The sequence below is a fragment of the Podarcis cretensis genome (genome assembly GCF_951804945.1).
Source record: "Podarcis cretensis genome assembly, chromosome: 13".
NCBI classification, from domain to species: Eukaryota; Metazoa; Chordata; class Lepidosauria; order Squamata; family Lacertidae; genus Podarcis; species Podarcis cretensis.
The window spans coordinates 52,328,764-52,344,239 of record NC_137182.1 but is presented as its reverse complement, the minus strand read 5'-3'; the positions used below and the strand labels follow the sequence as shown (position 1 = coordinate 52,344,239).

Below are 15,476 nucleotides of genomic sequence, written 5' to 3'. Positions count from 1 at the left end.
GACTGTGGACATCTCTCCCCCCCCCCCTCTCTTCAGAACTCCACACCCTTTGGCAGAACGAGGAGCGAGCCGCCATCTCCTCCAGTAAGCTTAACGAGATCTGGCACCGCCGACATGACTACTGGCTTCTGGCGGGCATTGTCCTGTATCCTTTGACCCAGGAGAGCAGTATGTGTGTGTGCTGATTCATGGCAAGTAAGGAGAGCCAAGCTCACCTCCTGGAAACCCCTACTTGAGCTCTTCCTCAGCGAAAGGTGCAGCCCTTGGCGAGAGATGTGACAGTACAGAGAGGCGAGTAACAGAAATATAGGATTGGTGCCTAACCTGGGAGTGGGCTTGGTTATGGCACTCTCCCTCCAATATTGGCCACTGGCTGATTCAAAGGGAGATTTGGCACCTTCTGAACAGCTGTCTAGAGCAGGGAAAAGACCCAGCGACTGTTCTCTGTGCTAGGAATGTCCGCTGCTGGCGTTCTGTATAGCAAACATGACTTCAGTGTTTCCCCCTCTTGAATGCTGCTGACAGTGGAGAAGAGCCTAGCACCTGCTCAGGGGCTGCCCTGAGCTGCCCACCGTTGCCAGGCAGGCACTAGGACCCAGCATCTTCTCCTTCCAGCCTTGAAATGTTCCATAGGCAGTCATCTGCCCAAAAGGTTTTCTCCTAATCATGCCCTGTGATCCCAAGCATCTTTGCCCAGCAGGGCTCAACGGGACTTCTTCCCCAGGTGTCTTTTAATATTTCATACCAAGTCTGCCACCTCCTCCATTCCTTTATTTCTGAGGAAAACAAAGGTTCAAATGCTTTTTCTTGCTGTTTTATGCTTTTTTCTGTTTATGGAGCTGTGTGAGTTGACAGGGAACAGCAGATCCAGACTTTCTCTCATAACCTCAGGGCTGGGAAATGCATTTTATGGCCTCTTGGTTCAGGGTAGATAACCATGCAGAACCATAAGCTGTAGACTGTGACTTCATGCCAGGCAGTTCCTTGTTCCCCTGCCTTGCTGGGAAGTGGCAGTGGGTTCCCTGTGGCCTGTGAAGATTCCTTAATGCCCCTGCACCTCTCTACAGTCACGGCTACGCTCGCTGGCAGGATATCCAGAATGACAACCAGTTCGCCATCATCAATGAGCCCTTTAAGACCGAAGCCAACAAGGGAAACTTTTTGGAGATGAAGAACAAGTTCCTTGCCAGAAGATTCAAGGTGTGGATGAATTGATGGGAGCAGACAGTAGAATCAAGGGCTTGGGGACAGTTGGCAGTCAAATGACTATTTCAGGCAAAGCAGTCTATGTAATTCAAAAGCTTGCTTTTAGCATTTTGAAGCAAAAGTTGAAGCTGTGTTAACATTGGCAGTGTAACCAGAGGTTGCCGATCTGAGGACGACGATGTCAGCGGCTTCTGAAATAAACCAGGCGTATATCCAGACAATTATATATTTCCACAATCGCAAATGTATTTTGGGGTGCAAAATAATCTCAGCTTTTATAAACAGGTTTCTAGTCCTTATGGTTATGAAAATAAGTTTGAATCTAATGCCTGGGGAGAACCTGAAATCCTTAAAGTGGGATAGTGGAGGTGTAAGCCTTTCAGGGGTACTTCAGTATTCTGCATAGTTTAATTTCCCTCTTTGTGGCTTAGAAGAGCCAGAATTAACTGGATTTGTTTAAACTAATCAGTACTGAAGAATCTGCAAATTATTGCCCAGTCCTGGTTTTGGTTACCTTGAGAGGAAAGCCACATTGGGCCAAATGGCAGTTTTTCAAAGCACCTCATTTCCCTTCTCTCCATTTCCTTCCTTCAGCTTCTGGAGCAAGCCCTGGTGATTGAAGAGCAGCTGCGGAGAGCCGCCTACCTGAACATGACTCAGGACCCCAGCCACCCGGCCATGGCCCTCAACACCCGCTTTGCCGAGGTGGAGTGTTTGGCCGAGAGCCACCAGCACTTGTCCAAGGAATCTCTGGCTGGCAACAAGCCTGCCAACGCCGTCCTGCACAAGGGTAAGAGGCGGGCGGGTAGGAGGGCCCGGAGAGGACAGTCCATGTGAACCCCCTACACCCCGCCCCCCGCGCCTCTGTGCAGCGTCCTCCTTCTGTACCACATTCTGAATCCATTAAAGTGCGGTTGTGATCAGAAAAGCCGCTGTGTACAGTTGTCTCCTTGATCCTGCTCTGTGTATCTCTGGTGTATCTGCTTTGGTCTATCCATGGAGTATCCACAAATATCTTCTGAGTATCTGCCAACAATCCTTTGTGTGCTTGCTGGACATCTGCAAAACATCTTTTTATCTTCTGAACATTTCCCCTCTCCTCTCTGTCCCAAGCATGACTGCTGAGTAGTCCACTGAGTATCTTTCGGTGTAGCAGTGGAATTATGCCCTCCGGACTATCCTCTTACACAATCATATTCAGTGCTTTTGATGTATCTTTTCTTTTTTTAAAGTCCCCATAAAATTCTCTTGAGTTTCACATGGAGCGCTTCTGAGATACCTGGCTCCATGCACTTTTAAGTATCACTTGTGTATTTCTCCACCAAATATTCTGTGAGTAGCAGTGGTTCACATTTGTCCCCATCCACGTGTCTCTTAAATATTTTGCTGTCTCTGGTACATTTCTCAAGTATATCTGGTTTATTTTCCTGTGAGTTTCTCTGGTGTGTCCCCCACCCTCCCAAATACTGTGTGAGCATCCTTTGCATTTAGTCTCCCATCTTGGTGCATCCATTTCCCTCCATCTGCTTGGACTCATCCGAGAGTCTCCAGTGCCTGGTAGCTATCCTTTGGGAGAGTATTTCCTCTGTGCTTGGTGATGAACAATCTGGCAAGTGGGCCAAATCCCTTCTCTATGACGGGTGGGCAGAAAGAATGGATAGATCTTCTAGCTCATTTTAGGAGTGTCCATGGAGTGAGTTTGGCTCAGGAGCAAATCTCACGCCGCTGCCCCAGCCCCCATGAACTTGGTGAAATGCAGGATAGGTTTGGCAAGGGATTCTTGGGTTCCAGGAGAGGTCGCCTGTTAACCTGGGCTCTGCCCCCCCTGACAGATTTTGGTCTCTTTCTCCTTCTGTCTCCTCCTTTCTCTCTCCTCCTAGTGCTGAACCAGCTTGAGGAGCTTCTCAGTGACATGAAAGCGGACGTGACGCGCCTGCCAGCCACGCTCTCTCGCATCCCTCCAATTGCCGCCCGCCTCCAGATGTCCGAACGCAGCATCCTCAGCCGCTTGGCAAGCAAGGGGAACGAGACACAGACTGCCCCGGTAACTGTCCGCTCCCTGCTCCACTCTCATTCCCCTGACTGGCTAGTGAAGTGGGGTGGAGGGCAGCTCACAACAGGGCCTAACATGGTTTTGCTTCTATTGGTGTGAAGGCAGCCTGGAACACAACTGATAAAACAGGTTGTGAAACTTTTAAGACTTGGAGGGATGGTCCTTCCAGACAGACATATTATTACCACCTGTTCTCTTGTGGCATTTCTCTGCCTTGTGGCTGGAGTTCAGTTGCCCTCTCCCTCTTCTTTTTTCTTCTTCTCTTCTTACAGGCCTTTCCCCCTGGGCCCTATGCCACCCCTCCAAGCTTTGGGGGCTCCTTTGGTGCCACCCCTGGCGGAACGCTCCCCACTATGGGTGCCAACTACAGCCAAATGCCAACTGGCTCCTTCATCACAGGTTGGTTGTGGGTGAGTGGGGAAAGAGCAGGCAAGGGCAAATTGAAACTGCATGTAGGATCTCTGACCACAGTTCACCCTCCCCACCCCCACTGTTGTGGGTCCAGCGGGGGAGGGGGCGGATTTTGTCTCCTTCCTGGACCAAAATACATCATTAGAGCAACAAATCAGAGTGAGCATTTTTGATACTCTGGCATTCCTGTCTTTGACATGGGACCCTAGATAGCATTCTCTGATTCAGTCACTAACCAGACTCATACCTACTTAACAATGAAACCCATCGAGGAATGAAGATTCCTGGGTAGTCTGGGGGAAGAAAGGTCAATAAATGGGTGTTGAAGGAAGTCCAGCAATGTAGCTTCTCTCCTTGCCTCAAGGATGTCAGAACATGGAAGTTGATGAGGGATTTTCATGGTTGGTTGCTTTTTCAGTGCCCCTAAAAAATGGTATACAGCAAAATACGTTTGGCATTTTATGATTTTATTAAATTTCACCACCACCACCACCCTGCACAATACCATTTTGAGGCTTTGCCTCTTTTTCTCCTTTCTGATGCTGATGGTGGCTTTCTAAAAAGATTAGAACATGTGAGCGGGGAAAGAAGTGTGTTTTGTGGTTGCTAGCCAAAACAGCAGCTTCTGTGGTCAGAAGTGGGCTATGCAGTGGTAGCGACTTATAGCGGGGGATGGCTCTCACCACCAGTATGCCCTCCTCCTCTTGTTCCTTCTCAGTGGGCAGGAGGGAGCACCAGGCAAGAGTTGGGAGCTGCATGTCTGAGTCGTTCCTCTAGCTAACCCTGCCTTTTTCTCTCTCTGCTTGTGCAACTGCAGCCAACGGTCCCCCTGTGATTGTGAAGAAGGAAAAAGAAGGAGAGAGCCTGGAGAAGAAAGAGGCGAAAAGTGGGGAGGTGATTTGCATAGACGACTGATGGGGCACCTGGGCTAACTTGCCTACCTGGTCGCTTCTGGACAGGTTCTGCCTCTGGCAGACGGGAGGGGCACATGGTTCCCCTCGAGCCTCTCCTCTTTTATTTTCTGATCACGTTGGTGGCTTTGCCTGGGCGGTGGGGAGGGTGGGTGAATAATGCCCACCTCAACCTCCTGTGTTAGATTTAGTTGCTGTCTCCCAAGCACCTCCTCTCTCCCTTCTTGGGTGTGGGGAGGCAGGTCTCAAAACCAGCCGGGGATAAATGTTTGGGAGCCAGGGCCCATCTGGGTTCCGTTTCTGGCCAGAGGCTTTAAAGTGGAATTGGAATTAGGCTCCCAGGGCTCCACCTTTGGAGTCTCCTGCTTGTGACAGGGGAGGGGGCTGCCTGCCTTGCGGCATTTGCTCCTGGCAGTGCTGAACCTTTGAGAAGCACTGCAAAGTGACTCTATAAATATGAATATATATATAATGTATACACACTCATCCTGTATGTTTAACCCCCTTCCCACTTGTGCTTGGACCCCTTGCAGGGGCGATAATGGGGCAGTCGGGAGGGGGACACACTCCCTAGCCATGTTCTGTTCTGAGAACGCATAGTGTGGGGAGCAAACTCCACCACCATCTCCCTGCATCTGGAACTCTGGGGAAGCCAGATCCCGAAGGTGCGCTCCTTCCAGGAGTGTCCCCTGCTTTGAGCGGGCGGGCAAGGGGGCTGCCTCTTTGCCCCTTCTTCCTGCCAGCCTCTTCTTTAGAAGCAAGTTGTTGGAGGAGGAGGGGGGCAGGGAGGAGGGGCAACAGGAGGGCCAGCTCTGCGCTCCTGGATTTTGTTGCCGGATCTCAAGTCACTTCTTGTTTAAATCTTACAGAATAAAGGCACTGTTTCCTTGGCTACATCACCTGGGTGCGTTGTGCCTCCTTTGTGTGGGTAGCTTGGAAGAAATGGGGCTCTGGCAGCGCTTGAAAGGGGAGGCTAGGTCTGCTGTTGCGTCATTTGTTTCCACTGCAGTTTCTGTGTCATTTTCACATAATCTAAAAGGTTGCTTTGGCACATTTAAAAAAGGTACACATAAGTGTTGAAGATGAAATTTGTTAGCAGTTGTGTGTGCTGAGCTTACAATGCTCTCCGCCATCTGCACCTTTGCAAAATATGAACATGCTGTGACTTACACATGGATTTAACGTAAGCACCTTTCCATGCAAGACTGTTAACAGATGAAACAAGGCTTGAAGAAATGGGGTGAATAGCAGCATTTGCCTTTCTCGCGCAGAGGATTTTGGAAATGTTCAGCCCTTGTTATTGAAGAGGGGAAAATGGGTATGTAGGAACAGCTCAAGATTATTATTTTTTATTTATTCAGGTTTCCTCCCACCTCTCTTCTTGGTGCAAATAGCAGCTCACACCCACAATAAAACACATATGTTAAGGCAAGTGGCAATCTACAAGCCAAAAGCAGAGCAGGCAAAGCCCATAAATGAAGCCAGCCGCCAATTAAGAAAAATGAGTGATGACTAAAATGCAAGCAAAGACCCATGTAAATCCAGTGCTCTTTACCTGTTGGCCGAAGGAGGGTGAGGGCCTGGCGGGACTCCCTGGGAAAGGCATTTCAGAGCCTGTGCTCTGAGCCTGAAGTTAAGGAGTGCAATACAAATGCCAAAAAGGTCCCCAAGGCTTGAGATTGTTCAGGACTAGGCATGGAAGAAGGTTGATGCTTTATATGCTCTCAACCATTTACACTAAAGATTGGCAATGGGGAAGAAAAGGAGATGATGTCCAAATTCAGCCATCCACCAGCAAGTCTCATTTCTGGGACAGCAGGAGGAACCTGGAGGGGCCAAGTGAGGTTCTTCGTGTGGTGCAGGTGCAAAGCTGGAGGGGGCCAAAAATGAAGATGGTCTGGCTTTGCTCTTCAGTGCAGCCATATAGGCCGTTTAGAGATTTCACTCTTGAAAACTCTTGATAGTTCAGTTGGTAGAGCATGAGACTCTTAATCTCAGGGTCGTGAGTTCGAGCCCCACATTGGACAAAAGATTCCTGCATTGCCGGGGGTTGGACTAGATGAGCCTCATGGTCTAAAATTCTATGAAAGAAAACAAGACGACTAAAGAAAAAAAAGCAAGTGGTGAAGTTTATGGCACAAGCTAGGAACCCTTCCCACCAGCAGAGGTCAGCCTAACCCTCTGCAAAAAGCTCTGCAGGAAAATCTAACCTTTTGTTCCAGCCACTGAAGTTCTGAGAAAGCCATGGCAAGGTACAGCTGCTGTGAAGGGACTGAACGAGAATCACAGGCAACCAGGCTCTTTCTGTTCAGCTATCTGGAGCATCTCTCATCAGGGTAGCCTCTTTGATGTCTTCACCCACCCAGCTGTCCTGACCCATCACAGATTGTAAGAGCACTACAAAAAAGAAATTTACAAGGGTTTTCTTCCGCCAAACCGTTGAACACACAGCTTTTCTGGCACATACTTTTTTTTTTTAAAGGGTCACACTGCCATCCAAAACATCTGGAGGACACCGGGTTGGGGGAAGGCTGCTTGGCTGAATTCCTATTGGTGCAATAGAGGAAACTAGGAAGTTTCAGGGTGTTTAGTCAGACCATTGGGCCACCAAGCTCAGTTCCATTGACATGTGACTGGCAATAGTTCGACTGTTTCACACCAAAGTCTTGCCCTGCCTAGAGACCACCTGGGGCCTTCTGCATGCAAAACTACGGCCATTCCTCCTACACTGCAGGCAACACTTGTATGATTTCCTAGTCTGCTCACTCATTCCCAACCCAGGGTGTGCCCATTCAAAATGGATCGTGATTGGTAGTGGATGCCTGATACATTATTTTCTACTGCAATGTCTTTATTCTCCTCCACTAGTTTGATCTCTACTCTCCACACACACACACACACACACACACACACACACACACACACACACAGTGTCACTCACTCTTGCCTAACTCCAGCTGGCAACCCCCCTCCCCCAACTACTCACCCCACTCCCCTTTTGAAAGTTCAACTAATCACCAGCTTCTTAAAATGAATGAACTCGCATAGGAGATTTTACCTAGAGCTGACCCAAGCTCACCTTTGAGAGGAGGCAGTGTTTGGAAAACCAGAAAGACAAAAAACAAAATTTTAGAACCACAAATGTGATACCGGATTTAAATACAGTGATAGCTTGGTTTGCATATGTCTTGGTTTGCATTCGTTTTGGATTACAACCACATCAAACCTGGAAATGCGTGTCCCGATTTGCAACCTTTTTTTGGATTACGAACAATTTTTTTTTGGGAGGCCCCATTGGCGAAAGCACGCCTTGGGTTATACAACCTGTTTCGGTTTACAAACGGACCTCCGGAACGGATTATGGTTGTAAACCAAGGTACCACTGTAGAGCAAAAAGAGTCAAGCAATTCAGAGCTAAAACATACCCCACAAACTGAGGCAGAATAGGCTCTTCTGTCAATTAGATTGTGAACTTGCTCGCACCATGTTTTGAAGAAAATTATTCATGGTCTATTTAAAAAAAAACCCATTCAAGGTAAAAATTACCTCCATTTTCCTTCCACCAAGAGTAACAGCATTACAATTTCTGCAGTTTTCTATCTATTCAACAGGGAACACCATGAGTTAGCCCCAGAGGGACAATAAGGTTGAGACATATTAGCGGTTAATCTTTTCTCCATTAACACACTGCCAGGCAATTGGACAATTACCTATACTAGTGGGGTCCACACCAACAGGTTGCATGACTTTCACCTGAGAGTTATTGCTGAAATTAAGCCAATCTCACACATGGATTCAGTTATAGCAACCCATTATGTACCTCCCATACTCTGTGAAAATTCAATAATTTATTCATATTATGTTTCTTTCCTACTTTTTAACAAGTACAGGAAGGTAAATGAGCAAGACATGTTGCTCCATGTATCAATATTAACCCTTAACTTGCAGCAAAAAGCTCCACTTGCTAGATGAATTCTGTATTCTTCAACTCCTGGGTCACAGCAGCAACATTCCCACAGTAACAATATATATGGTGTAAAAAAATCAAAAGTAGGGCCCTTGTAGAACTTTGGGCTGAAAGTGTGTCCTAGGACTGAGGACTAGCGCCATATATCAGGAGTTGCCAACCTTTTTGGACCACTGGGGGCACCAGTCACAAATGGTGGGCTCGCATAACACAAAAGTAGAGATACAGCCCCCAATAACATTATGCTTGCCATGGGAATCGGCTACGTCCAGGTGTGTCTTTTTAAGAAAAAAAAAAGACCTGTGGCACTTCAGGTGTATCAGTGTAACCCATTTTAGAGATCAAGTTGACCCAAATCCTGCCCCAAATTCTCCTTTGGAGTTGTAGACTCACCGTTCACGTTAGGCTTGGCTTGTTAACAGGTTGCTCTCCCGATCACACGCCACTGCCTCAAGGCGATTTCCAACTTCCATTTCCAAAATGAGGCTCCTTGGCCGCCAAAAGTTTGAGTCACTTCCCTCCACGTTTGCTGCATCTGTTTGTGTCTGGCTGTGGGCAAGGGTGGACTAGCCAGAGTGAGTCATGCAGATGCCACCCACACAGGCCCATTAAAAGCAGCCCTTGTCCCTAGTCATGGGAGAGAGGCTGGTTGCAGAGTCCAGAGCGATGATTAAACAGGATATGATGGCTTGGAAATTGCTGCAATCCTCTAGATGGGGAAACCAGAATCGGAAGGAGCCAGGGACAGGTGTGCTAAAGCAAGGAACGCAGCAGCCTGAGTCACCCAGGTGGAGAATTTGCAGGCTGCAGGGAACACACACACATAGGTCTCATCTACTCGAGGTGTTGGGAAATGGCAGATCCCACCTGGCTAGCCAAACCTGCAATATTGTCAAGCTCTCTTGGATGCAGTGAGGCAGTGTGGTTTAAGTGTCAGACTAGGACCTTGGAAAAACCAAGTTTCAAATCCACACATGGCCATGAAGCTCACCTGGTGACCTTGGGCCAGTCATTGCCTCTCAGCCAAACCTACCTCACAGGGTTGTGAAGATGAAACTGAGAGGGCAAACTATCTCTGCCATCCTGAGCTCCTAAGTGAATAGGTGGGATAGAAATGTAATTAATAAAAAACTGTAAACTATTTGCCCCATTCCTACTTTAAGAACCAATTAAGTCTTTAACATCCATCTTCCCCCAAATTTAGACCTTTTCCTCACCTTGAGAGCTTTAGGATGAAGGGACTACCCTGCTCCAAGAGCTCACAAACCTTCTGGACCCTGAGCAGCCTTTCAGATATTTTGGTTTACGACCTGTATCAGCCCTGCCCATTTACAAGGTTTTTGCTGCCATGTCAAAGTTAGGAGGTGGGTCACTGTGCATTCTGCTGACCCAAGACAAAGGCTTGTCTCAAGGCAGGGGCAAGCCCCCTACATCAACAAAGGCCCAGAAATCTTTTAGGTTCGTAAAATGATTCCCAAACAGTGTGCTGTGGAAAGGCTGGTAATCTGTGGACTGAGGGGTTTTGCTTGACTGCCAAGATTTGGAATCAAGATGTAGTCAGAATTCAATTGGTGAGGTCCTTTAACTGATGTGTTTCAGACTAAGGGGCTCTTTACAAAACCAAAAAGATAACCACCAAAATAATAGTTTCACTCTTGGGTTTTTATTAAAATTAAATAAGTTACAATTGGCAATACGGGGAAGAATTATAAATATGAAATTATTAAGTATGACATACACATTTCACAGAAATGCTTCTTTAAAAAAAACAAACCAACACTTAAATAATTTCCTTGTCAGGAAGAACGCAGTATCTAGCTAGGAGAGGCCGACTGCCTCTTCTGATACTTTTCACATCTGAGATTTCCAAAATGGGAGAGCCTGCAGAATCTGTTCTGTAGTTCGTAATGAATGCAGTGAAAGAAAACAGTGTTGGTCGGAGGAAGCCAAACCAACACAGTCACAAGGATTATGAGGCCTGCTTATAGTCTGGATGGTCTTCTCAAAGGATCTTTGGTCAAATAAACTTTTACTTCAGTTACTCATCTGAAAAACTAGGAAACAACCTCAACTTTGTGTCAAAAAACATGTTGCAACAGAGGGGCGGGGGGAAACCTTAGTAAAAACTGGATAATATACCAAAATATTCCCATGAAGCCATTTAACCAAATTTGTTCCGCCCTCAGGTATGCGGTCTGAGGGCGAAAAAAAGCCAAATATGAAAGATGTAGCTTGCAAGACTGAAAACAGAATATACATACACACAGGGATTGCAAGGCACAGTATTTCCATCCTTGATCTCTCATACAATAGCACATGCTAAATTTTGTTAAAATGGCTACTTTGCAGTAGGAAAGCAAAGTATTATGAGTACCAAAATATATGTTCAAATTGTAAGCCATCCAATCTTGGCTGCATCCATCCCATTTTTGCCAGAGTGCACGTAGGAGGGTACCTTCAGAAAGTAATCTCATGTATGCCCCCTCAGTTTTTTGAAAGGTACATAGACAATGGAAAACTTTCCATGGTTCAGAACCATGTTAAACAACCTATGTGCAAGATAAATTGACTGCAAGTCAGCCTTCAAGACACAGACTTAGTCCAGAAGAGATGTAATCTTGTATAACATATGACAGGTCATCCTCCACTTTCTGCTGCCATCTTCCACATTCTGCTCCATTTCAGGAGACAGAAGCTGTGAGGGGAGAAGGGATGAAAGGGTTTCTGTAGCTCCTCTTGGGTCATCTGTCTGCAATGGCCTCCATGGAGTCATAAGGAATAGCACCTCCCTGAGTAGCATGGTGAAAATCTGTCGCATGGTAACCAGAAGAACAGTGCATCACCTCATTCATCCTGCACGTGCTGCAGGGAAAGGACACCCCATGGGTGGACAAAGGATGCTTCATCAAAGCCTTGAAGGTGCAAGCTGGCTACTCTTCTGATGTAGCAGGCTCATAAAAGCTTGTTGATTCCAAGCCAGCCACTTTTCAGATGATGTAGCAAGTCATGAGTGCCAAGTCCTTTATTTCAGGGCCATAGGCTGCACAGGAGAGAAAAAGAAAGCCACTGGTGTGAACTATAATTGGGGACCCATAAATATTTAAAACCGCTAATGCCAAAGCTTATGTCTGTCAGCACAAGCCTAATTCAGGAGCCTCATTTTAAAGCAAGAAAGTGTTTCACCTGAACCGCCATCCTCTGACCCAACTTTGCATCATGGAGGCAAGGGAAAGGAAATGCTCAGTCAAGGGACTGGCACACTTTTAAGTATATAGTTGTAAGAAGTTGGAGTACACTCCAGCCCCAAAGGGAGATGGGACTCATCTACAACAGTTTTGTCTACCAATACACCCCTGCTCTAGCTCACTTGCTCAATTTCCCATCTTGACATATGAATATGAAACCTGGGGATCCTCTCCACCATCATCACCCTACAGAAGACAACTCAATGTGGTGATGAACTGTTGCACAGAAGGGGGTAATTTAACATTGCCTGCTGGCCCCCGTCCTGACCTCTATACACTGCTCAGCACCCACATGCAGAAAAGCTGACCAACACCTGGATTTTGAAAAAAAGCATTGACATTTAACATACATAAACTATATGTCAATATAGTCAACTACGTGATATCAATAAAATGGAGATTAAGGACCTTGCTTGCTCCAAACTGACACATCTTATAACCGTGCTGCCACTCAATTAAAGGAAACCTTGCCCAACTAGTCCCATTTTGGTCAATCAATTAAATCTAAATAAAGCTTCAAAGCAAGAAAGTTTCCTTTTTAAAAAAGAAGAAAGAAGACCCACAAGTCAGATGCAGGAGGAAGCAGGCAGCACCTCAGAAGGCCAGGCGTGTTAAGTCTGTCAAAGCAAAAGCGAAGATGGGCTTAGAAGGCAAGCATTTATAGTGACTAAAAGCTTTTGTGGAGAGGCCATGTCGCAGCAAAGTGTTACACCCACTAGCCCAAACATGCGTACACATCTCCCAAGGTGAGCAGCACTTCATGCACCTGGCAAGGCAGACTCCTGCCAACACGCGAGGCCTGCTAAGCCCCTCGAGCCTCCTGGGCTATTTGTTCCTTCCACCCTTATGATGAGCCTCACTCCCTGTGACTTTCCATTATTCTGTTTTAAAAAGCTTATTGAAAACAAATCTTTTACTAATAATTATAAAAAAAATTAATCGTGATGACATGAGGTTGAATCCTGACAAGACAGAAGTACTGTTTTGGGGGGACAGGGGGCGGGCAGATGTGGGGGGTTTTCTGGTCCTGAATGGGGTAATTGTGCCCCCGAAGGACCAGGTGCGCAGCCTGGGAGTCATTTTGGACTCACATCTGTCCATGGCGGCGCAGGTTAATTCTGCGTCCAACGCGGCTGTCTACCAGCTCCACCTGGTATGCAGGCTAAGACCCTCCCTGCCTGCAGACTGTCTCGCCAGAGTGGTGCATGCTCTAGTTATCTCCTGCTTGGACTACTGCAATGTGCTCTACGTGGGGCTACCTTTGAAGGTGACCTGAAAACTGCAATTAATCCAGAATGCGGCAGCTAGACTGGGGACTGGGAGTGGCCACCGGGACCACATAACACCGGTCCTGAGAGATCTGCATTGGCTCCCAGGACGTTTCTGAGCACAATTCAAAGTGTTGGTGCTGACCTTGAAAGCCCTAAGCGCCGAGGGCCTTCTGATGGTTCCCTCATTGAGAGAAGTGAAGTTACAGGGAACCAGGCAGAGGGCCTTCTCCGTGGTGGCACCAGGAAATAAGCAGCTATCCTATCTTTAAAAGACATCTGAAGGCAGCCCTGTTTAGGGAAGTTTTTAATATTTAATGCTGTATTGTTTTTAACACTTGATTGTGAGCTGCCCAGAGTGGACATGGTATAAATAACAAATTATTATTATTATTGTTGGTTATCAGACCACGCCCCCCTACCGCATGAGAAGAGGCACTCACGATTGATTGGTGGTCTCCGCCTGGGGGGCACGGACCTGCTCCGGCCACGCCCTCTCCTGCTCCGCGCAGGCGCATCGCTGTCCCCACTCCCTCCCTTCAGCAGTCTCTTCAGCGCCCTCCATAGGCGCCACTGGCCAGCCTCGCTGTCGCCGCCGTCCTCCTCGTCGCCGCCGCTGCCCTCCTTCTCCCCCAGGCGCTCCTCGGCCTTGCTCCCGCCGCCGGCCCCTTGCTTCTCGAGGCGGACGACGCGCTGCCAGAGCTCGGCGTCGATGGGCGGCAGGACGAGGCGGCGCCGGTTGCCCGTCAGCCCCGCGCTCCCGCGCCGGACGCCGGCCACGAGGAAGTTGCCGCGCTCGCGCAGCGAGGTGACGGTGCGGCAGTAAGGGCACGTGACCTCCTCCCACCAGCCCTCGCGCGCCAGCTGACACACGCAGGCGCTGCAGATCACGTGGCGGCAGCGGGAGGGCTTCCACGAGCCGTGCGCGCCCCCCAGGCGGCGCGGCGCGCGGCCGCAACGGTCGTAAGGCATGCAGCAGATGCCACACTCCAGGTCCTCGGAGGCGCCGCCCTCTTCGCGCTCGTCCACGGCCATAGCCTCCTTCTGCCTTGGCTTACAACGGCCCCTTGCGCGCTTACCCGTAGCCCGCGAGGCGCGCGAGCCAACTGAAGGGCGCCTCTCGCCGGCTCCCTCTATATATAGACACGGGGGGGCAGGCCCGGTCGCTTGGGTACACGCCCCTTTTGCTCTTTTCGGCCAATGCGGAGCTAGAGGGGCGGTGCGCGGCGAAAGGCCACGCCTCCCCAGCCTCTTCAAAGGGGGAAAAAGGCGGGAGAAAATATGGGAGGCGGTTGGTGGGGGGCGGGGAGGGCAGGCGGGAGAGGCGCGCCCCTCCCCCCCCCGCAACCTCTTGAAATCCAACTGGTGAGGCTTCTGAGGTAAATTGAGGCGGAAAGAACAGCTACACCAGTCTGATTTCTGAAAGGTGTGGCAACCCTGTTTCTTTACTTTTAGCATGCATTATTTTGTTGCGGTTGTTTTGTTTATATGGTTTTATTTTTTTATTTTTATTTTTAAATAATATTTATTCCAGTTTTAAAGGTTACAAAAAGGAAACACTAAATTAGGCAAGAAAAAACAAAGCAATACATCACAGTAGATACAAACAGACCAAAAAAGAGAGAGAAAAAAACACAGAAAAATACAAACAAAAAGCAAATCAAACCTTCCCATAACTTATTTTTCATCTGCTTGTTTCCTTGACCTCCTCACACCTCCCTTTTTTGTATTCTTTTTTTTTTAAATGATATTTATTAAGTTTCACAAAATATAACAAACTTCGAAACAACAAACAACAAACATCAGAAATACAAACAATATCAAAAATCATAAGAAAAAAAACATAAAAAAGATTCAACATAATAATAAAAGAAAAATTAAAAGAAAACTCTGGTTCATTCTAATAGTCTTCAAAACCTTATTTTCCTTGCTTCCTCCCGCCTTCCCTTCTTGTATTCCACTTTAAAAGTTTTTTCAGCAAGCTCATTCATATTCGTTTTCATCCTTTATCTTTCCCTTTATACTCTTCCTTATCCTAATCACTGGAACCCCATCATTTCATTTACACTGCCCTTAGCACTCATAGATTTTACAATGATTTTGTAGATAAACTTTGAACTTCTTCCAATCTTCTTCCACCAACTCTTCTCCTTGATCTCGGATTCTGCCGGTCATTTCTGCCAATTCCATATAGTCTATTACTTGTATCTGCCATTCTTCCAGGGTGGGTAGGTCTTGTGTCTTCCAGTGTTTTGCGATGAGTATTCTTGCTGCTGCAGTAGCATACATAAAAAAGGTTCTATCCTTCTTTAACACCAATTGGCCGACCATACCCTAACCCTAACCCTAACCCTTTTTTGTATTCTAGTTCAATTAGATATTTCAGCAAATCCTTTCCATCTTTGTTTTTATCCT

At 47.4% G+C, this 15,476-nt stretch overlaps 2 protein-coding genes across 6 annotated transcripts in view; one reads left to right on the top strand and one right to left on the bottom strand.

The window, feature by feature from the left end:
* Window positions 1-5,480, top strand: part of CHD3 (chromodomain helicase DNA binding protein 3) — a gene marked incomplete at its 5' end in the record, with an annotated part of 60,282 nt that extends 54,802 nt beyond the window's left edge. For all 4 annotated transcript variants that reach the window (XM_079951702.1, XM_079951703.1, XM_079951701.1 and 1 more), the window contains 6 exons: window positions 37-145; window positions 1,068-1,200; window positions 1,801-1,996; window positions 3,087-3,250; window positions 3,532-3,658; window positions 4,488-5,480. In XM_079951702.1, coding sequence (XP_079807828.1) covers window positions 37-145; window positions 1,068-1,200; window positions 1,801-1,996; window positions 3,087-3,250; window positions 3,532-3,658; window positions 4,488-4,585 — 827 coding nt within the window. In that variant the 3' untranslated portion in view covers window positions 4,586-5,480. The remainder of the gene's footprint in view (window positions 1-36; window positions 146-1,067; window positions 1,201-1,800; window positions 1,997-3,086; window positions 3,251-3,531; window positions 3,659-4,487) is intronic.
* Window positions 5,481-10,189: 4,709 nt separating this feature from the next.
* RNF227 (ring finger protein 227) lies at window positions 10,190-14,197 on the bottom strand. 2 transcript variants are annotated; one of them, XM_079952186.1, is made up of 3 exons: window positions 13,505-14,197; window positions 12,357-12,410; window positions 10,190-11,588 (listed from the first exon to the last, which is right to left on the bottom strand). In XM_079952186.1, the coding sequence occupies exons 1-2, from the start codon at window positions 14,094-14,096 to the stop codon at window positions 12,388-12,390; spliced, it is 615 nt and encodes a 204-aa protein (XP_079808312.1). In that variant the 5' UTR covers window positions 14,097-14,197; the 3' UTR covers window positions 10,190-11,588; window positions 12,357-12,387. The 2 variants fall into 2 exon arrangements, with proteins under 2 accessions (XP_079808312.1, XP_079808311.1); XM_079952185.1 differs by lacking the exon at window positions 12,357-12,410 and having other exon boundaries at window positions 13,505-14,179.
* Window positions 14,198-15,476: the final 1,279 nt, after the last annotated feature.